At 42.3% G+C, this 24,098-nt stretch overlaps 1 protein-coding gene across 13 annotated transcripts in view; it reads right to left on the reverse strand.

The window, feature by feature from the left end:
- FGGY (FGGY carbohydrate kinase domain containing) overlaps positions 1-24,098 on the reverse strand; it is a 400,333-nt gene that overhangs the window by 322,861 nt on the left and 53,374 nt on the right. For all 13 annotated transcript variants that reach the window (XR_003208181.2, XM_025871735.2, XM_073896657.1 and 10 more), the window contains one exon: positions 14,780-14,868. Coding sequence is in view for 12 of the 13 variants with exons in the window: in XM_025871735.2 (XP_025727520.2) it covers positions 14,780-14,868 (89 nt within the window). In the remaining variant the exon portion in view is untranslated. The remainder of the gene's footprint in view (positions 1-14,779; positions 14,869-24,098) is intronic.

The raw sequence follows: 24,098 nt of genomic DNA on the forward strand, positions 1-24,098 counted from the left end.
TGTTTACCAAGTGTTATCTGCTTAAATCAGATGTTAAAAGCAGGGAAGCAAAGAGAAAAGGCTACAAAGTCATTTCAAATTGAAGATCAATCAGACACCAAGAACACTTCCTAAAGTGGAGCATAAACCGAATGGAAAAAGATGATTATTTGTAATCACACCATACAGCTTTTCTGGAACAATGTATTATGACTTCTAAAACATAATGGCATGATCAGAGAAACTCTTTCCACTCATTGCCTCCAAATTTCCCCGCTCCTAAGGTTTCACGCGCTCTGCACCAGGGGCCGCAAAGGTGAATAAACTGTCATTTCTTAACCCAAAGGTTCCTGGGCTAAGAGAAGAAAAACATGCTGAGAAACACCTACAGCACCCTTGACCCTAGACCAACACAGGTTTGAACTGCACGGGTCCACTTACATGTGGATTTTTTTCAATAGATAAAGCACAGTACTGTAAATATATTTTCTCTTCCTTGTGACTTTCTTAATAACCCTTCTTTTCTCTAGCTTACTTTATTGTAGAATGCAGCGTATAATACATATAACCCATAAAATACGTGTTAGTCAATTGTTTATGTTACCAGTAAGGTTCCAGTCAACAGTAGCCTATTGGTAGTTGTGGAGGAGTAAAAAGTGAGATGTGGATTTTCAATCGCATGGGGGTCAGTGCCAGGAAGCCCTGCACTGATCAAGGGTCAAGGATATAAAAGAGAAGTCCCAGGGAGTCTGATGGGTTTGAAGATGGGCCCTAAGGGATGAGCAACAGCAACAGCTCACCAAGTAGAAAAGAGCACATGAGGGACATTCTAGAGAGAGGGAACAGTATGTGCAAAAGCAAGAGGACATGAAGAAGCCCAGGGACCCGGGAGGACGTCAGATGGGGCCGGAATGCTGGTGTGTGATAAAGAGTGCCAGAAGATGAAGGCAGTTCATGTCTCAGTTCTGTGAAAATACTCTTTCTGTCCCCATAATAAGCCCATGAAGTACAGAGGAGGGAAATACAGTGCACAAAAGCTAAGTAACTTGCTCAAGGTCACACCATCAGTTCCTGGGCTCTCATGTTACACCAGAATCCGAACTCAGCCTTCCACTCTTCAGTTCACCTTCCTTCCCCTCACACCACTACCCAGGGCAAATCCAGGTTTGGAAGCTTTTATGTGGGGCGGGGGGGGGGGGGCGCTCTTTGAGAAAAGGAATACAAATTATGAATATAAAGTCATGCGTAATGACAAATATTTACAAAAGGAAAAAAATTAAAACAAATAACCAGAGCCTTGGGGATTGAAGTCCCATTTTTCCTGAGATCAGAAATGCCTAGGTAGAAATACTTCCTACAGCAACCTCTCCCCACCTGGAATATTTTACAACTCCCAATAACTCCCAGCACTCAGAAGGGCCCATGCAAGTGAGGGTCAAGTTTAAGCTTCACTGCATTCACTTTATGGGAGGCCCACCTCTGCCACTGCCCTAAAGTCTCTTAGACTTTCCCAACCTACTGCAACAAATGCCAGATTTGGGGAACCAAAGGAGATGGTCAGTTCACCTCTAAGACAAAAAAGAAGGTGGAGCCAAGTTCAGTGTGAGAGGAACTAGGGTTTTCATCCTTGACCCCTGCTAGTAAGATGGGCCACAACAAGGGGCATGGCTTAGGAGCTTCAGAGTTTCTCTGCTCCTTAGTAGCTGTGTGATCTTGAATGTATGGCTTGACCTCTCTGAGTCTTATTTTCCTCATCTGTAAAAATGATATAAGGATCAAATAGCATAATACTGCCAGGAATGTCAGCCCCCTTCCCTCTGGATATGCCTTTCCTGTGCCTTCTCCTGCTTCATCCTCCTTACCCCATCCCAAGTCTGAGGGTGAGTAGGCTGATCCCCTCTTTGCATCCCCAGCATATCCTGTGGAGACCTCCATCGAAGCACATTATTCTCTCGTTAATTCAGCAAGCGCTCTGCGGATACAAAGATGTCAACACACGCGCTACTGTCTTCAGGAAGCTCATGGTTGGTGGATAACCACGGTCATGGAGCCTTTCTCCACCACGAGGGAGATGCCTGCAAGGGCTGGAGTCATGCTTCAGCCATGGGGCAGGTCAGACCTAACGGAAAATACTGAGTTCACCTCCCACCTCTCAGCCAGGGCCCAGGGCCCTCACCCTGGCCCACTCGCCTGAATCCACTGGGCCCTTCTCCCGACAGGCCCCAGCGATGCTGGCCTGTGCATCCTCTGCATGGCTGGGTCGATGAAGTTTGGTTTACAGGGCACTAGGCCCATTGTTGGCACTCACCTCTAGAACAAAGAAGAATACTGGCCCTTCCAAGGCCAAACAAAAGCAGACTTCTCCCCCATGAATCTCTGTTCCTTTATGAGCAACAGTATGCAGACCCCTGGTCCTCCACTGAACTACATTTAAAATAGCTTTTGTGAAAGACAGACACAGTGGCCATTTTTGTGTATGTGTGCCAGCAGCAATGAATTGATTGTAATACGAACAATGTGCACTTCTTCCCACTTCTGCCAAAAGAGATGACATTGAGTCGTGGGCTGGGGAGGGGGGAGGGGCGGAACTAAAGAAACCAAGCCTTAAGGTTTATTACACGAAATTCTGATAAAAAGCACTTCGAAGCCTCTTTCCCATCATCAAAAAACCACACTGGGCAAGATCAGAGCTTAACAGCCAACAAAAAAACACATTCAATCCCTGAGATCATTTTCCTGAAATAGAAAACTACATATGTTTCTCAAATTTCACATCAAGCCACTGCAGAGGCCAGACTGCAGGGCTGAATTGGGCCAAAGTGAGTGAGTGAGAGAGGGAGAGAGAGAGAGAGGAGAGGAGAGGAGAGGGGGCTGGGGTGGGAAAAGGAGTAAACAGAAGAAAATGAGCCCATTCTTCCACATCACCACATTTCTCTAGCACAATCTAAACTTACAAACACCCCCAGTTTCACAGAACTTGTAGTTAGGGTTGCTTATCGGGCAGCCTTTACTTTGTCAAATTAAGACACATTGCCTTGGATTAGCAAGACTCCTTAAATTCAAAATGACTTCATGGTTGGCTCAGAGTTCAGTGTCCCTGGGGCCAGCCGCCAGGAACATATCCACTGTGGAGCCTCCCTCCCCTCTCCATACTGACCTGCCTGACTTTTCCATGGAGACAGGAGAGCAAAATCCCAAGCAGACAGGCTGTCAGTGTTAATTAAAAGTCCAAACACCTCTTTAGAAACTATCTCCAGCTCAATATTTATACAGAATATAAGACTCCTAACAGGCAGGGCTGGAGAGAGGAGCGGGAGGTTGAGGCGGAAATAGGTTTGAATGGCATTTGGAACCCATTAATTTTTAAAAGACAGGCTGCCACCCTATATAGACCCAGAGAAGTTCAAAATGTAACAAAACCAGGAAGATGAATGAGCCGAAGATTGTTTAGAAAGCCTGGGGAGAGTGCTCAGCTTTTGAAAAGAATAATATCTGGGCAATAATGAGAGCTGACACTTTTTACTGGTGAATGCGGTTTTTGGCACATTTTAATGACACAGGTTGACAATTTTTTGTATTTAACAAAAGGAAAAACAATCTTCTAAATGGCTTGGGAACAAAGGACTCCCTGACTGCAATTTCTTAATAACATTTAAGAATTCTCTTCAAAGGCCCTTGACAATAATTTAGAGAGAGGAAGAAAGGAAAATGAAGAAAACAAGAAAAAAGTAACGTATATATAAAAAATAAATTAAATAGAAGTGAAGAAGAGAAAAAAGAAGAAAAAGGATACAGCATTCTGACACCAAATTCCAGCCCAAATGGTTGAGTTGTAGAGTTTAACAATAACTTTTTACAAAGGAATGAGTTTTAAGAAAGAATCCAAAGAGAGACTTTGGCCAATACCAATACATCTCATGGACTGAGAACTTTAGTCCTGAAGGGATCACCTAATCCAACCACCAAGTTTCACAGACAAAGGAACTGAGAGACAGGAGGCCCAAGGTGACCTAGCTGCACCAGACACCCATCTTCCCAGTTTCAAACCATGCCCCCTTGTGCATCTCATGATGTAGGTCCTGGGCACCAGCAAGCCTTTCCAGTAGCATGGGCCCCAGGACTGAATGTTATACCTTTCATCAGCGACTGAAACTAGGCCCCCAGAATCACAGAGGTACATACAACATATTCCAAAGGCCCAATGGCAAAGTTCACAAAAGAGTTGTCCAACAGAGGCAGCCACCCTGAATGGGAAACAAATATCAGAAGCCACAAGGACCATGATGCCCTGTCCGTCTGAGGGATGCCTTCTCAGGGCACAGAAGTGACCCTGAAGCAATGTGTGGTATGGGGAGGTCCCTTCAAAATCTAACCACTACTCCATCTCTGGGTTCAGTCATGTCACCCTGGAAAATGAGATCTCTGTTTAACACTGTCACAGTTTCAAACATTTCCAGCAGAGAATACACCATCACACTATTTATAAATGCGGAATCGTATTCAGAGGTTGTTCTACTTTACCATACTGAAAGAGCACATGGGATTACATTCTAAAAGTGATGCAAGGTCTTAGAGCAAAGTGTTAGGTAAAGAAAACGCTATATTGCTGCTCGGCTGGAAAATCACAGTCATATCGACTATCATCTTTCAGGCATAGAAAATTCTTGTCTAGATGTATGCAGCAGAGAGCTGAAAAAAAAGTGCATAGACACCGAACAAATTCAGACTAGTAGTTCTTAACAAAGGGTGCATAATATAACCACCCGAGGCCACACATTTTTACCTCCTTTGTTCCAAAGGACAAAGGTGGGGATTTTTAACCTTTTCTGTCCAGATTTACTTTACTGATGAAAAGTGAAGAAAGAAACTCATCCTTCTGCAGAGTTTCAACATGACAGATAAAGAGGGACAGTCAGTGATCCCACAGTCAAGCATCAGTGTAGGGCAATAGTAGAAGGCCCAGTTGCAGAGGATCTGTGCCCGGGCTCTGGTGCTTCTGTTAGGCATGGATGAGAAGCCCTCTCCTGTCCCCTGATGGACTCGGAACATTCCATTCTCTCCTGCCTACCTGGACTTTCAGCCTCTGGATACTTACCTCTATGAGGTCTCTTGACACCTATCCTGGGACTGAGAGGGATTAAATGAATTGCCCAAAGACCACTTGCCCAAATCTACCCAGCTGATAAATGGCAGAGCAAAGCTTTGGGCTAAGGAGTATCTGGCTCTAGCCTTCACATACATTTGAATAGTTTAAACAAATGTGTACCTACCTACTTCTAGATTAGAGGGAGGGTACTTCTTGGTGCTCTATTAATATCTATGCAAGGAATAAGTGAATGAGTGAATGAATGAATGACAGAAATTGTGAGCCACAGTTACTTCAAACCATATACCACTTCCCCCATGGCTTCAGCCATCCTCAACTTCCTCCTGATCACTATCATAGATGGATTACACATTGGTATCTGAGATATGGGTCAATGTAATTTCCTGCGAAATGACAATTCTGCGATTATCTTTTTACCTGCCCAATACTAATTCTCTTTTTTTGCTTTAGTAGTAAGAGAAACCCAATTTCATTCAGGTAGCGATGCATCCAGCTAAAAGCCTATTTTGTCTGGGCACCATTAAACTAAGCTTGACCATAAACCTGAGGGCTGGCCAAGGATATACAAACAGAAGTATTAGGTAGATCTTCTATGAATGTTGTTTAAATAAGGCTGACTCAGGTATGTGGAACATCCTCTCTACGCACCCCTGTCTTCCTTCTCCCTGCCACAAAGAATGTAGACTGGACAACAGAGACTCCAGCAGGCAACTTGGACCATGGGGTGACCTTGAAGATAGAAGTCAGGGCTAAGGATGGTGAAGTGAAAACATCAAAAGAGCTAGTGTCCTTGATAACTTCACGGGGCTGACGCAAGAGCTCAAGACTCCATATGTCTCCATTTATTTACAGAGAAGAATGAACACTTAAGTGTTTAAGCAATTTTTTTAAAATTTTCTATTATTTCTATTATTTCTCAGTGAAGAGGTAAAGATCATACTTCTTCCGTAGACAGTGAAAGCACTTCTCCTTCCCAAAAATAAGGGTAAAGAACAGCTAATATTTACAGGCCATTTCTCAGCACTATGAGATATACTAAAAAATAAGCTGATGTGAGAGGACTGAATCGTTCTTCCTAGAACCTAGAAGCACTGTTTTATACCATTGTTCTGGAAATCATCCTTCAGTAGAGCCATAAAACAATGCAAGTCAAAGAGCCTTAGCATTCATCATGTCAAGAACAACTGTGATTTTTTTTCCCCCCAGAACTCTTTAATTTCATTACACTCCTAGAGAATCCTCATCCAGTTTCAACTAAGGTCTGGCCAAAAAAATGTTATCTCTAGGATGATTTAAATTCAATCAATTTTACTTTCATTCACATTTCTAACATTAAAAAAATCAAGCCTTAAGTCATAATGAGAATCTATTCTATAGTTACAAGGATGGCTAAAATAAAAAAGAAATACAAAAGGAAATAAAGTATTGGTGAAGAGGTAGAAAAACTGGCATCCCCATATGCTGCTGGTGGGAATGTAAAATGGTACAGCCACTATGGAAAAATCTGGCAATTCCTCAAAAAGCTAAACACAGATTAACCGTATGACGCAGGCATTTTACTCCTAGGTATATACCCACAAGAAATGAAAGCAAGAGACTCAAATGGATACTTATACCTCAATGTTCACCGCATTATTTACAAGAGCCAAAAGGAAGAAACAACCCAATCATCCATCATGGGTCCATCAACAGATGAATGGAAAAGCAAAATGTAGTATATGAACACAATGCAGTATCCTTCAGCCACCAAAAGGAAATTCTGGCACAGACTACAACATGGATGTATCTGGAAAACATAATGCTAAGTAACATAAGCCAGACACAAAACACCAAATATTGTATGATCCTACTTCTGTGAGGCATGTAGAGTATGCAAATTCATGGAGACAGAAAGCAGATTAGAGGTTACCAGGGGCTGGGGGAAGGGAGGAATGGGGAGCTACTGCTTAAAGTCTACAGTTTTTTGTTTGGGGAGAAGAGTAAATTTTGAAAACAAACAGTGGTAATGGTTGTCCAACAGCAGGAATGTAATTATTGCTGAACTATATACTCTTAAAAATGGTTAAAATGGTAAGTTTTATGCTATACTTATTTTTACAATTTACAATCAAAATTAATAATGCCATCTATCAAAAGCATTGAACTGTATGTATATTTTAAATGGGTGACTTACATAGGATGTGAATTATATCTCAACAAAACTCTTTTTTAATCAAGTCTTATCTTAGATACGCAACTACAAAAGGCGATCAGGAAGTAAAGTACTGAGTAAGGGACATGGATGGCAGGAAGGTCACCACAGGCCAAGAGTGGGAAGTTTCTCCTTTCTTCCGGCCATGCTGCTGTCTCAGCCCTCAGGGAGGACGAGGCAGCCACAGCCTGCTCTATTCACTCAGTGCTGCACCAGGGAGGCACAGCGGACTCTGCACCCCATGCCCTTATTTAATTTTCTCCAAAGGGGTAAGGGCTCATCTGATGGCTGAGAGACTGGAATATATTAAGACACGTTTTAAGGCTGACTGTGTTAAAGACAGGTGACAAGCCATGCCTTGAACAACATCAAAAGCACTCCTTCCGGGGCGCCTGGGTGGCTCAGTCAGTTAAGTGCCTGCCTTCAGCTCAGGTCATGAACCCACATTGGGTTCCCCACTCAGCAGGGGAGCCTGCTTTTCCCTCTCTCTCTGCCCCTCCTCCCTGCTTGTGCTCCCTCTCTCAAATAAATAAAAACCTTAAAAAAAAAAAAAAAGAAAGGAAAGAAAAACCGTACTCCTTCCCTTTCTATGCCTAAGTGCAACCGGCAGGCTTTGGCTTCAGTTAAGTACACCTGAGCATGGTCTACATTCATGTTGCTGACCCAGTTACTTAACTAGAGAACTGGCTGACATATCCGGTCTGCCTTCCCCCCTATATGTACATGTTCACCTGAACACATAGATGGTGGTTTAGTCTCACTTATGAGCTGCATTATCCACCCAATATACCAGAAGCTCTATACATTAGAGGTTAAAGTGTCATTTTCTGAAATAATGAGGTAGGTTTCCGTTCTTCATTTAGCTAATATGCTTTTTATGTAGTGTCTATCAGTCAGAAGCCCAGTGGCAATCAAGAGTGAGTGACACTTTGAACCCTTAACAACAGGGATACCTGTTAGGAATTCAAATAATGAAGATCAGTGTTAATTGTTCTAAGTGTAATGATGACCCTGTGGTTACACAGAAGATTGTCAGTAGTCTTAGGTGATCATGTTGCGAATTTAGGAGGAAGTAGGTGATGTCTGCAACTCATTTACAAATGGTTCAGCAAAATAAACACAGAGCACTTGAGATACAAATGGAACAAAATGTTGAGGAAGGTTCGGTAAAGATATGGTGTTCAATATGCCATTCTCTAAACTTTCCTGTAGGTTTAAAATTTTTTCAAAAATAACACCTGGGGAAAATAGCAAAACAATAATTCAATCCTTTTGATAGATCACATAGAGTTCTCACCAATATCTAAGAAAACACCAAAATCCAATATAAATATTAGTAATTGACATTTATAATAGTAATAGACATAATAACTGACATTGACATAAATTAATAAAACCAGTGGTTGCTAAATATATTAAAAATTTACTGCATTTAATAGTCAAAAAGTGAAAGTTAAAATAATATACCATTTTGGGGGCACCTTAGTGGCTCAGTCAGTTAAGCGCCTGCCTCGGCTCAGGTCATGATCCCAGGGTTCTGGGATTGAGCCCAGTGTTGGGCTCCCTGCTCAGCGGGGAGTCTGCTTCTCCTCTCCCTTTGCCCCTTCCCGCTTCTCATGTATGCACTCTCTCTCGCTCTCTCTTTCGCTTGTGCATGCGCTCTCTCTAATAAAATCTTAAAAAATAAATAAAATACTATTTTAATCCTAAAAACTTGGCAAAATTGACACAGACATTATACTGATATAGGGTAGCATATTATACAGGTATCCAAAACATGTTTTGAGATTATATTTAATGATATGGAAGATAGACTACTATATGAAGTAAAAAATAAATTATACAAGTAGATTTATAATTTTTTTAAAAAACAGAAACACAGTAGAATAAAAGTCTAAATATGATACTATTTTTGAGATACTGGAGATTATATCTGGAAAATGACTACAGATCTGGATCAATAACCTGACCAGAATCTTCTCCTGACAGATTAGCAAATAACCATGAAAAAATAACAGTACAATAATATCTCCTATAAATTCAAAACATAGAGAACCATGCAAATCAGGAAAATACTTGCTATTTTAATAGGGATTACAGTTTCTTAAAACCATAAAATTCATCTCTTTAAGTAGAGGACAGAATACTGACAACTTACACAGAATTGTACATTGTAGTGGAGAGGAAAGGGAAGGGAAATAAACAAACATATCCTATAAAGAAATCTAAGGGGAAAACCAACCTGAGATTTTATAAATCAGCTCCCTTGTCCCATGGGCCATAGAAAAGTCTCGGAAATTTTAACATGTAACTTCTTTTTTTCTATTTAAATTCAATTTAATTAACATATAGTGTATTATTAGTTTCAGAGGTAGAATTTAGTGACTCATCACTTGCATATAACACCCAGTGCTCATTACTGCAAGTGCCTAACATGTAAGTAAGTTCTAAAGCAAACTTACCAATGTGTCTCTTATACTCAAAGAGCCTGGCCATCACTTTCTTTTAGTCCAAAGAAGTGAAAATAAGTGAACTGAAAACAGACAAATCTCCCATACAGAATAATTCAAAATAATAAATGTAGATACTCTGCCCTCACAGAGGTGAAACATAACTCCCTACATGCCTACTATCCATGGAGACTTCCTTCCAAAAAGTATCATCTAAAAGGAGGAGAGGAGTAACTTAAGGGTGGAAAAGTCTAACAAACAATACCTTAGCCAGGTGATCAAAGTCAACATCAACATGAAGTCACACTGATAGCGTGTACCCTTGATGTGATATGATGAGAATGGTACTGTGGTCTACCAAAAACATACTACCCAAGTCTCATGATGAGACAAACATCAGACAAATTCCATTAGGGGGCCATCCTATAATATACATGACTAGTCCTCTTCAAAACTGTCAAGGTCATCAAGAACAAAGTTGAGAAACTGTCACAGCCAAGAAAAGCCTAAGGAGATATGACTAACCCACATACATTTATGGTATCCTGGATAGGAACCTGGCCATTAGGTAAAAACTAAAGCTGTATAAATAAAGTATGGAATTTAGTTAATAATAATGTCTCAATATTGGTCCATCAATTGTGACAGAGGTACCATACTAATGTAAGATATTAATAATACGGGAAACTGGGTGTCAAATATTTAGGAATTCTTCTATACTGTCTTTACAACTTTTCTATAAATCTAAAACTGTTTTAAAATAAAGTGTATTTGAAATTATAATTAAACTTATTAAGTCACACTTTTAAATAATTTATAGAATACTGCGAACCTTTGATAACTAGGAGAAATTGCTCTCATTCTCCAGTGTTAGAAAGAGTTCTACTTCTCCTGAACAGCAGTAAGGTTCTTATCTGTTTACTCAGTTAATCTTGATAATGCTCTAATCTTTGCTTTGGCCACTAGGAAGCTTGGAAACAAATCTATTAGTAATTATGAAGAATCTTAGAGCTTTTACAAAGTTCGTAGCTTCATCTTAGTTGTTCTAGTAATATTTTCACTCCTTTGTGATTTTTCATACATATTTTATCACCTTTTATCTTATCCTATTACCAGTCATCTCAAATCTCTTTAGAGGGAGGATTTATATATATGAATATGTTTTTGTCTGATAATACAAAATTGCATTGTTCAAATTTCTGACTTCCCATTTGTCATGTAACCAAAATTCTGAGTAGTGACCCACTCAAGGGTTAGAACGGGGCAAATCACTAAAGCATCCAGCTTCAATTTCTGACCTGCAAAATGGTGATAACACCACCTGCTGTAACCAATGGTCATGAGGACTAATGGGGTTCATATTTGCTAATATGCCTAGCACAGATAGGGAGAAGGTGCCTGAAAATAACAATCGCATTAATAACAAAAATAGCGATCATTATTTTCATTCATATAATGAAAAGAATGGTGCTGATTTACAAATTAATCAAAGGCCAGGTGGTGACTTTCTCGGTGACCCACATAAACAAGGGTAGCTACCATATTTAGGGGAATGAGAACAATAACTAAAGGTGGGTGGACAAAAAGGGGAGGACAAAGCCAAATAGGGGAAGAGGAGAAGGAGGACTTCTTACACAACGTCACTGCCAAAAACAAGTCTGAAATCTTTAAGACAAGGTGAAATCTGATCACTTTTTAGCCTTGACTCCACTAGAATAATAAAAAGCAAAAAAAAGAAAGAAAGAAAAAACACCCTCTAGTTTTTCTGGCACTCATTTCTCCAAAGCCTCCCAAAACAATCATAGTAAGAGCCAAAAAAAGACCAAATCTGAACCTCTCCTTGGCCCAAACGATGCCAAGTTCATGTTTCACTGCCCAAAGTCTTTTGTATAGGCACATTCAAACTCAGACCCTCATCACCCTTATTCTAGAAAAGGGGACAGACAATGGGTATTTTTTTATTAAAAGAACAATGCACTGTTGTAATACTGTGTGTACAATACCTCTAACTCCCTCAATGGCCTTAAGAGGACACATCCAGATAAGGACCTGAGGCTCAGTGGGGGAACTAGTTCACCCCAGGTTCTTGTAGACAGTACACGACGGAGACACTGAACCCAGGTCAGTCTGACTACAAGGATTTCCCTCTTTCCACTATGCCAGAAACTTAATGCAAAGACTCTCTGCCAAAATCGATAGAGAAAGGGAACTAAATAAAATAGCCAATCCCTTCAAAAAATTTCTCATCAATGTGTTGGAAGTTCTGTTACCTCAGTCAGCCCACACAATAATGCCCCAGATTGGGTGCTGTCATTGTCCCAATTCTACACTCGAGAAAGCTCAGAGGGCTCATTTGTTTTGTCCTAATTGTGCAGGGTGAAATAGAGAAGGGAGAAGGACTTGAGAGACTGAGGAACCAACAGGAGAGAAAGACAGGTGTAAGAGCCAGGGGTGCCAGGGACAGGGCAACCGCCTCGCAAGAGAAACTCTCCCTCTCCCAAGGTCCACAGGCTCTGCTCGAGGAGAGAGAAGCTGGAGAGAAGGCCTCTGAAGGTGCTCCTGAGTCCGGGGCAACGGGCAGGGGGAGGGGGGATTGCAGATTTGTACTAATGAAAATAGAATGAGTCATGAGTGTCACAGCCAATAAGAAAAAAAAAAATGACAGGGGAGAGTGGACAGCCAATAAATCATTTCTGAACATTAAACTTTCTGCTTCCTGAGGGTTTCAGACTGTTGTGGGTGGGGATGGAAGCCCCCAGGCACATTCTGATGGGCTAAAAAAGAAGCTCCTGTTCTCAAATTTACCGAGCTCATTAAGTTTTAAAATACTTCCAATCCCTCACAGGTGTGAAGTACTTTAGAGTCATATCAGTTTCCTGTATATTCTGGTAAGCAGTGTTGCCCAAAATTACCTGATCATATATAACCACCTGGGGTACTTGTTTAACCTATAAATTCCCAGGTATCCCATGGAGATTCTGATTCAGTAGGCTAAACACGGGAGGCCCTGGGGATCTTGTGCTTTGAAAAATTAGTCAGCTGATTCCTGTCATCAGGCTAGTTTGGAAAAACTGCTTTAATAGGACTCTCCCAACAAGCTTTCAAGGTAGGTATCATGACCCCCATTTTAAAGATAGGTTCAAAGAAGGAACGGACATGCCCAAGGTCACACATCTCATGTCTGGCAGAACGGAGAACTATAAATCACACTGTGACTCTACAGTAGGTATGCATGCCACCACACTGAAATCTGAGCCAGAGCTAGCTTCAAAAGCCCACTCCTTGCTGTCTTAATATGGCATCAGACACCAGGAAATGGTGTAGACTATCCAGTGCCATCAGGAAGAACCAGAGAAGTCAACTCCCTGGGTTGAATCACACACAAGGAAAAAGAGAAGGAAAGCAAGATCCTCCTCTATCTGCAGTTCTATTTTTTTTTTTTTTATAAAAGGATTTATTTACTTGAGAGAGAGTGCAGAGAGGGAGAAGGAGAAGCAGACTCCTCATTGAGAAGGGAGCCTGACATGGGGCTTGATCCTGACCCCAAGGCAGACACTTAACCGACTGAGCCACCCAAGCGCCCTGCAGTTCTATTTTTGAGCCCTTAAATTTTGTGGGCCAATGGGGTATTGCCAACACCCACACTATTAGCACTGCTTTGACTAATAGGTCCATTTGGCTAAAATGATGGAAATAGTTGTTTCACTATTGCACGAAGGTAGAAAGAAAGGTCCTTCTAGAAATAACTTTAGACAATTAACGTCACATCAAAAGAAGAATGCTCTAGATGAGATCTTCACCCACACACTGACATCCCCATTGGTGACAGCAGTACAACAGTGACTAACTGTACCTTCTGGAGTCAAGTTCAGACCACTCCCCCAGAGCCTGCTCCCCCAGAGAGGGGTAAGTACCTGAGGTGTGCTGAGGCCGTTTTTATACACATGTGGATCCCCACTCCCTGAGATCTGCGGCTAATGATCATTTCCCTAGCAGCAGGGGAGAATAATTCACATGAAGAATGGCGTGCTTGTGAAACACGCCCTCTACTATCTCCTTTCTGGAAGCCCCTCACACTGAACTCTTATCAACTGTTACCAAGAAAAAGTCCAAATCATACAAAATGAGATAGATAGGAAGAGCACAGGGAAAATGGTACTCCTATTCCAAGCTTCCCTCAGCTTTAAATAAAAAGGAAAATGGGGAGGATTTAGCCCTCCCTGAAGGAGCTGACTTTAAGATCAACACCTGCCTCCCTAAATATATGTATTTATACAGGTTTACCTGTCCTCTGGGAAATGATCGTCTTCCTCACAGATTTGTTCAATACAGATTATCTAAATCATTTTCAAGATGAGAAAATCCCTCCCCCTGTCCTGCTGCCTCTCTTGTGTACCCCCTGAAACCTGAGGTCAGGATGACAACAGACTTGCAGACACTGAGATTTCACGTTCAACCTGTCTCTATTACACACACACGGACATTCTGTTAATTATAGCAGCTGCTACTTCACACCAAGTATTTTTTAAATTGCCTCTGCCATGTAGCACATACTTATTTATAACATCCATAATTTATTGAAAAATACTGTGACTTCAACATATAGACCTCTACACTCTGCAATGATTCAGGTACATTAATATAAAAAGCAACCCACTCATCCAGTTAAAATCAGCTTCCTCGAAAAACATATCTCTTGCCTTCAATTTAGGGGCTGAAAAAAATTTTTTTTCTTTTATTCACCATGTTTTAAAAAGTGCCTTTGGAAAAACAGTCACATTTCATGATGGACTGTTCACATCTCCTTCAAATGTGTCCAATTTTAATGAACGGTCTTCACCTTGGATACCAACATTCCAGGCCTCATAGGAACAATGGTGTTTGGGCATGTGCAGTGGAGGTGGAAGATGGATTCAAGATGTTTCAAGTATGCAAAATCGCATGCAGATGTACAAACAGTACATCCAGTCAAAGCGAGTTAAGAAAGCAATATATATCCAGGCACCCGAGAATGGATGAGCGCAAATAAAATCCAACTTGTAATTAACATACCGTGCTGAGACACCTGTTGCCTTCCACGATAAGAAGTCTGGGAGATCAAAGAAATGTCCCGCCTTATCCCAGCAAGTCTCTCTCATGTTCTGCCAAATTAAATATATATTAGAATCAATTATGGGCTTTTTTTTCCCTACCCCTCCCCTCTTTCAATAATGTTTCAAATTTTTCCAAACAAAAGCATAGCCAACAGTGTCCCATAAAACATCTGTTCAGGGGCTGGGGGCCGGGGAGCCGGGGTGGGGGGGCAGGGATGCTATGTAAGCAGTACCTATATAGGAAAGAAAAATTGGCAATTATTGATCCTTCCAAAAATGATCATTTCTTTTTTATTCCCTTGGCCAGCCTGGAGGGGAAGATGCACACTCTGTGAGGATGTGCAATCCATCTTCCCAGTGAGGGGTCACAGGATACACTTCAAGACACAAAGCAAGGTTTCAAAGATGAACAGTTATAAGCTGGGAAGAAAACTGCACTAAGAAACTACCCCATGAAATGGAATGTGTTCCTCCATGTAGAATTCTCCCCACATCAATGGGTTCCAAAGGCAGGAGAACAGTTGGTCCCTGCCTTCAAAGAACTTCCAGTCTGAGCCAAAGAGAATGGCACATACCCAAGCTATTCTTTTTTTTTTTTTTTAAGATTTTATTTATTTATGTGACAGAGAGAGACACAGTGAGAGAGGGAACACAAGCAGGGGGAATGGGAGAGGGAGAAGCAGGCTTCCCGTGGAGCAGGGAGCCTGATGTGGGGCTTGATCCCAGGACCCCGGGACTATGACCTGAGCCGAAGGCAGACACTTAACGACTGAGCCACCCAGGCACCCCCCACGCTATTCTTATAAAATAACTAAACATTTGTTTCTTCCAGTCTCTTCCACATTGCCAAAGCGGTCAGATTTTTTTTCTTGCCACTGGGCTTTTTCTTTCCTCTGCCATCTCTGTCTAGAACATGGATTCCTCACCCACCACCCTGTTGCTTCCCAGGATCCACTCACCTGCCCCCTTTGGTCAACCCTATCCACCCTTCCTTGAAGCAGCCTTCCAGGATCTCCTACTCAGGGTAGGTCTGAGTCTCATATGACCCACACTACCCCACAATTATTTGTGTACTCTCTTTCTTTACTGTGAGAATGTAAGCTCTACAATGTCAAGGACCTTGTCAATCTTATGCACTATGATATACCCCACAACTCTCTCCTCTCCTTCCCTCCAAAGGACTGGACTGTTAGCCCTGAGATAGAAGCTACCTGACTCCAGTGGCCTTACACACTTAACTGGCCCTGGGATGGACATGTGACCTAATTGAGCCAATCAGATTCCTTCTCCAAAGAAGTTAGACTCAGGATCCAAATGGGGTCATTTAACTTCTGCCTACGAATGAGGGGAGATAAACTTGGAAACTATAAAGTGGACATTTTCTGCCAAGTACCTAGAGAAGCAGAACTTTGCAAAGAAAAGAGTAAAGCAGACAGAAGCAGTAGCAAGAAAGGTCTCCTACCATCCAGGCAACTCTCCAAGTCCTGGTTTCAATTATTCCCTTCCCAAGAGGCTACAATAAAAGGAATGTATCATAAGCACAGAGTATCTTGGGGAACCTTAGGGCCACCGTGAAGAAGTTCCACAAGAAATATATTCCAGTATCCGAGAGGGTGAAACACAGCAGACACTCAATAAATATTTGTTGGACAACGAGACAAACTGCTCACTTTCACCTTCCAATCTCTTTCATGTGAAGAATGCTTCAGAGTTTAGAAATGGATTCCACCTGTGTTATCTCCTTTGAATGAGGGAAAGTTCTGAGTGTTATTACATCTACTTTATAGACATATGACTGGCCTTTATCTACATTTGCCCTCAAATTCTCTGAGTTCTTCCTACTTCCTCCTTCCCTATCACTACTATATGAACTATCTATGTGCATGACAGAGAAACTGAGTATAATCCCAGGTCCAGGGTCCCATTAAAACAACAGTAATACCAAAAGGATTCAGAAGTAAATGACAGTGTGAAGCCCATTTTCCATTACTGTTGTTGTTTATTTGTTTTAAATTCCTAAGCACTGGGGTTGAGAGCTTACATCTAGAAAGGGCTAAGCTTCTCTTTGAACGCCCATACATGTTCACGGCAAGCAAGGCAAAACTCACAGCTGACTAAATGTGCCTAACACAGCTATAAACCAGTTGTATCTTCAGACCCTAAAAAGGGTCACAATCAGGAAAATGGTAGCCTTTGAAGCTGTGTGAGTCAACCTACTAGTCTGTCTTCGGGGCAACCCCCGAAATCTCTCCCTGTGCTCTGTGGTTTCGGCAATCAGTTCCTAGGGAGAAGGAGAAAAGGCAGCCTCCTCCCACGGGCTCCAGAAGCCCAAGGCCAAGTCACCAGAAATGAACCGCCAAACCACAGTAGCAACAACCAGCACTTCAAGCCAAAGCTGAACAATGTTCCTAAACTCCGAAAACAACTGCTTCTGTTAGATCTTGTATATGGTCATTAAAGATTTCACATAATGAGAGCTTTCAGCCTGGAGCCATGCAGACAGCCACTGTGGACAATGGGACCCGAGCAAATGTCTCCAAGAGAACTTCAAGCTTCTTGCCAAAAAGAGACACACTGTGGTAGGAGGCGTGAGGCAGCCAGGGAACATCATTTCTTCTTGAGACCGGGCCAGCTTCATCTACCAAAGCCGCAGACCCCAGTCCAAACTCTGTCTATAAGATGAGAAACCAGAATCATCTAAATAGAAGTATGCGGTATCCTTAAGAACACACATGATCTTGGAGGAAGAGAGAGCGATATGGTCCCTGCTTTCTCTACAAAAGCAGTCTGGAGATTAGCCAGCAAAGAGAAGGGGGCAGAGTTTACAGGGATGAGAGGGAATATCTCCTAAAGCCTGATCTCTTACTTTGAGATGCTGACAGACTATCTGTAAGGATCCCATGCTGTTCTTATGTTGGGCTACATGATTCACAAGTGCTTTGTCATCGAATGCCAGATGGGCCAAGAGCACGTAGCCCCATGGATGGATTTTTAATCCAGTTCTGTGGGAAAATCTCTCCTTCCCTCCCACTCCCGAGCCAGTACACAGTCCCAGCTGAGGGCCTCAATCTTACTGAATTAATTCTATTTTTTGAACCATCGGGCCTGTGACTGTCCTCCTGTATTCCTCCACAGCTCATAAGAGAGCCCCCACACGCCTGATCACATGTGACTCTCAGGGCGGTTCAGGGGTGTGTAGGTGAATATACAGCAGTCTCAAAGACATACAAACAATTTCAGACAAGGCTTAGGCCAAAGTCACAGAGGCCTTCTACCTCTAAAGTGAGTGTTCCTTTCTCCCACTATGCCACAGTCACCATCCTGAGGCTCCCAGACCCGTCAGAAATGTGGGGTTTGGCCTTTGAGGAACATCATGATGGAAGCTATTGCCATCCTTTACAGAAGAAAACAAGCAAAAGCCCTTCCAAACACATTTCTGACCACAACTTAAAAAATTTCCGAGATTTCACTTCCAATCCTGAGCAGCTCATTTAACTTCTGTGGACCTAATAACACCTTCCATGCACGGATGGTGTACGGGGCGGAGAAAGCACAGAGCAGGCCCTCAACACACACCAGTTTTAGCTGTACCTCACCACATGACAGCTGAAGCCAGTTCACACTAGAACTTCTCTGTGCGGAATGAGTTAAGCCTATCTTCCAGTTACCAAGCAACTAACAAAAACTAGTCTTTTCAAGAAAAAAAAAGGAATCCGCCGTGATTTGGGGTGTATGACTTGGCACTAAAGGCTTCTGCATTCCAATAAGAATCCTTTGAGCTAAGCAATCCCCCAGGCTTGAAAGCAACCAAAGAGAACAACTTCTTACTTTTTTTTTTTAATCATCTATTACTTCATAAAACCACAGCATTTCTTGGGAGGAGGCTACAACTCAAAGTGCACACAGCTGCGGGTCTCAGCAGAGGGTGGAGATAGAGCAATATAGCCAAGATTCAGAGCCAGGCAGCAGCCGCCCTGCCAGCCTCGGAGCAGTGAGATGGAACTTTCTCCCTTGCCCTCTCTCTGTGTGTCCAGGGAGGAAGTGAGGTATCTCCCGGCTTCTCAATGCTGAAGGAACTAATGGGGAACATGAAGCAAGTCCTGCAGGGTGTGTCGGAAGACACTGGGGTCTAGGAGCAGCATGAGAAGGTAGGGATGAGCAGCTAAAACAGGATCATCCAAGGATTTTATTATGAATTGCAAAGAGGTTCTGTCTGGGCTATCTGCTGTGTGCAGTGAACAAAAGGGAGGGGACAGAGTTCCCTAATTCCCCACCCACTAAATGATCCTGCCTGAACAGCCCAAGTACTCACAATGTTGTTTTCCAGCATAACTTTCAATGAAAAAGCAAAGCCTTATCCTCACTCTGTACCATAGACTCCAAATTAGGGCACGGACTGATAGGCCAGAGAAGAAAGATGTTTCAGGAGGAAATGTAATCCTCAATGTCATTCTTAAAAGAAAAATGATGCTGAAAACATAGAGTGGGTCATAATCTGCAGCCAGAAACCTCCCAGAATGAATGAAACAATTGTGTGTTTCAAACTCCCATCCACAAAGAAGAGACCAAACACCAGACATATCTCTGGTCAGACAGGCAGATAATGCTGAGAGGTTTGTGCTACTAGAGGCATCTAAAAACTGAAAGCTTACCATTACATTCCTTTGTTTAAAATGATCCGACAGTTTCTTATGGCCTAGAATCACTGAACTCCTTGGCATAGCTCTCAGGACACTCAACACCCTGGCTCCAACTTGGCCATTATAATGATGAATCCTTCCGGGCTCATCTCCTCATGCGCTGCACCCAGCACTCACCTCATTTCCTTCACTTGCCCAAATGCATTATGCTCCTTCCACATTTCCACGCCTGTATGGAGGCTCGTGCCTCTACTTGGATTGCCTTCCCCACCTTCTCCCATAACCAAACTTCTACCTTTTGATTCAAATCCAACTCAAATGCCATCCTTTCATTGAATCCCTCCAGGGCCCCGCTGTATCCCAATTATATAAACATGTGCCAAAATCCGCCTCAAAATGACAGATTCCCAGAGGGCAAGAACCAGCTCACACATGGGGGAAAAAAAAAGATGCAAAAAGTTTCGGGAGGTATAAAGAAATTTAAAGTCAGGCTCCTTCAAAAGAAAATTACAGCAGGGCTGGAGAAAGATGTGCACAAAGGAAAAGGTAATTAATATGATGATGTATGACAATAATGTAATGAGCCTGATACCAAGGTTTGGTGAGTCAGCCTCATAACTTTATCATAATATTTTGTGTAGGCCATATATTTGCCTCTAATGAGTAATCACAGACAAGGTTCAGAGGAGGGAAAGAGCTTTGGGGCTGGAGTAGCCAGAAAAGTCTTTGTGGGGAAGAGATGTGAGCAGAAGCCTAGAGGTCAAGTCGAATAACCATCTATGCCACTGAGAATGAAACCCAACAAACAAAATCTGAATTGACAGGACAGCCCCCATTAGAGAGGGATTTGTTTAACTGTACCATCATAGAACTTATTTGTGAAATGAAATAATTCCATTGTATAATTTAAATTAATTTTTAGGAACTAGATTTGTAAGCATCCTCCCCCACCATCTCCCCTAGAGCCCTACGGTTGTACAGAAAGGCAAACTTATAGCCCACACTATAGTTGATTTCCCAACCATAAAAAAAAAAGTTATCATTTTCATGAAAACTGATTATATCGAGCAAAGCTGACTTTGCCAGGAATGTGATACCACCACATGCATTAGGAAAACAAGGCTGTGGAATGTGGGCTCTAAGAATGTTGGAGTCAGGCAGACCTGAGTCTGATTACTAGCCTCACCACTTCCCAGCTGTGTAGCTTTAGGCAAATTAATTCTCTAAGCCCCAGTTTCCTCAAGTGCCATATTACTAGCATCTATCTCAAAGGATGTTGTGAGAAATAAATGAAATGATGTAGAGTGCCTGATAAGTCAACAAGTTTCACCCTCATTACTGCTACAGAGCTCCATGTATTTCAAAGCACTTTGACATGCATGAGCTCATCTGCTCTAATTCTGTAGGGCAGGGAAGGCAGGAAGCAATCAACCTCACCTTGCAGGTTGAGAAACTAAAACCCAGAAAGGGAGCACCCTGTCCTCAGGTTATGCACAGATAAGTGCAAAGCAGACTAAAATGTAGATCACTAATGATGAGCCCAGGACTAGTTCAGGTGCCCACCTCCCAGAAACATAAAAAAAATGCAGAAGCACCAGAAGGAAAGGAGATGGTGATCTAGACAACACAATTCCTCGTGGGTGGTACTGTTGATGGGAAGGAGGGATGGATGGGGTCCTAATATGAAGAGAAGGCCTTGGCATGGGAAAGAAGGTTTTGAACAGACGTGAAAGAAAGCAGATCTGGACCAGTGAAGAGATGAGGAGGTTTTCCCTAATACTTCATTCTCCTGGATCACTTCTCATTGCTTTTCCATCTACTTCTTTTTTTTTTTTTTTTTAACATTTTCAGAAACAAATCAGTATTTTTTTTTTAAGATTTTATTCATTTATTTGAGAGAAAGAATGAGAGAGAGAGAGAGCACATGAGAGGGGGGAGGGTCAGAGGGAGAAGCAGACTCCCTGCCAAGCAGGGAGCCCAATGCACAACTCAATCCCGGGACTCCAGGATCATGACCCGAGCCGACAGCAGTCGCCTAACCAACTGAGCCACCCAGGCGCTTTTCCATCTACTTCTTGAGCACCTTTTCCTTAGTTGCCCTTTAATTGTGGATGCCCCCCAGAGTTCCTCCCTCACCCAAATGTTCTCACTGTTCACATGCTGCCTAGACAATCTCAATTACTCCCACTGCTCCAACCAACAAGTCAGATGACTCGCCAAATCTCAAACTCCACACTCTCCTCTGAGACATGCCTCCCAGATGTTCCACTGCACCTCTAACTCAACACGTGCAAGGCAGAATCTGTGGTTTTTCCCCAAAAGTTTTCCTCTGCCTTGATTTCTATGTCAGTTGCTCCAGTTACCCAAAGGGTCGTCTTCTACTTCCCCTTCTCTCTCATTTTGTACATCCAATCATCCATCCCAATTCATTCATGAAGAGGTCCCCAACACTTCACCCGCTATTAGTATTAGTCAGGATTCTCCAAAGAAATAGAACCAAAAGGAGATTTTATATATATGTGTATATATATGTATATATATAATCTCCTTCATATATATGAAATCTTATACATATGTATATGAAGAAAATTATTATAAGGATTGGCTCACACAATTATAGAGGCTGAGAAGTCCCAAGATCTGCAGTAGACAAGCTGGAAACCCAGAAGTTCAAATCTGAGTCCGAAGGCCTGAGACCCAGGAGAACTTATGGTGTAATTTCTAGTCTTAAGGCCAAAAACAGCTCAAGACCCAAAAAGAACCAGTCCAAGTCCAAAGACAGGAAAAAACCAATGTCCCAGCTCAAGGAAGTCAGGAAGGCGAAGTTCCCTCTTACTCAGCCTTTTTGTTCTACTCAGGTCTTCAACTGACTGGATGAGGCCACCTTGGGGAGGGCAATCTGCTTTACTCCATCTACCAGGTCAAATGTCAATCTCACCCAGAAACATCCTCTTGGATACACTCAAAATGATGTCTGAACAAATGTCTGGGCCCTCTGAGGCCCAGTCAAGCTGACACATAAAATTAACCATCACACTACATCTTAGATCACTATCCTATTTTCAGTCCATCACATTCTATTGCCTAGGTTACAGCCATCATATCTACGGCATACTCTACAAGTGGCCACAATTCTTCCTTTCCCTGTATTAATGCCCTCTGCGATATAACCCTGTAGCTCTTCCCATCAAGAGGTGAATCCGTTTGTCTACCACTTCACTTGGTCTGGCCTTACTTTGACCAGTGGAAGGGAGCAGAGGTGCCACTTTGTTACTTCTGAATGGAGGTTTCAAAATACCTTGCTCTTGTCTTCTTGGAGTGGAGTGCTGCTTGGTGAGGCAGTTTAGGCCGGCCTACTGAACGACGAGAGAACACGTGCAGCAGAAATGAACCACCCCAGCCAAGGCTCCAGACATGCAAGAGAGCTGAGCAAAGCCAAGACCAAAACCCTACCCAGGAAACCTACTCTACTCTTGACTAAGTAGAGACCAGAAAGATCATTTATCTTAACTCATCCCAAATCAGCAACCTGCATAATTACGAAGTAAATAAATGGTTGGTTTTTCCATTAAGTTTTGAAGTGGTTTGTTATCAACCCAAATGATACAGTGGCTAACTTTCAAATCTCTCCCCCTTCGATTCCCACCATCTACACAGCCAATTAGAACACAATCGCCTATGTAACATGTACATTTGATTATATAAATCATTCACTCATTCATTCATTATTTGGTATCTTCTGCATGTCAGGTACTATGCTCAGTGCTAGGGAAACAAGCAAACAACAAACACAGCTCCCACCTACAGGGAGCTTTCAATCTAGTATACTTTGTACCCTTCAAAGTTTTCTACTACCTTTGGAGTTAAAAAATAAAATCCACTAACATGGCATATACAACCCATGTCTTACCCACCAGCTTCATCTCTGATCACTCTGAGATACTATACTAGAATCACCCACATACACTGTGCTTTTTCTTACCATTATATCTTGATTCCTAGTGTATCCTACCTGGAATACCCTCCCCTCTTCAACCTGGCCAACATGTACTCATCATTCTGTACTCAACTTAGGTATTACCCACTCCACACACTCTTCCCTGATTTCCCCTGAGTAAGGTGATCCCATGCTATACCGCCATAATACTCTGTGAATATCCCTATCATGGCACCTCCCGTCACACCCATTCATGGGTCTGTCTCCTTCACTAAACTGAAAACTCTAAGGTGGGGGGCAGGGGGTGGAGGGTGGAGGGGAGACTTTTTCTTCTTTTAAATCTCTCTATACCTAGGACCTAGGATTGTATCTGCTATATAGATGATGAATAATGTTAGCTGAATGGAGGAATAAATAAGTGAGCAGAGATGTACAAGCTAAAGAGGAGTCTGTGGAAATGGGAATAAGGAATGAATGAATAAATGAATGAGACTATGAATAAGAACTGTCCCAGTCTCTCTTTCCTCATTCAAGTTAATGGCTTTTCACCATCTGTCTTAGGAGCAGAGACATTCTAGCCAAACCAGACTGCCAGGAAGATAAATTTCTCTTCTTGGGGTGAGTAGGTCTTTGGAGAAGTTTCATTTTAATTGGAAAATGGATTCATTCACTTCCTGGCTTGGATTCCTGGGTCAGTGTAA

This window comes from Callorhinus ursinus, unplaced genomic scaffold (assembly GCF_003265705.2).
Source record: "Callorhinus ursinus isolate GAN/ISIS: 27379988/994484 unplaced genomic scaffold, GSC_fseal_2.0 scaffold9, whole genome shotgun sequence".
In the NCBI taxonomy this organism is placed as follows: domain Eukaryota; kingdom Metazoa; phylum Chordata; class Mammalia; order Carnivora; family Otariidae; genus Callorhinus; species Callorhinus ursinus.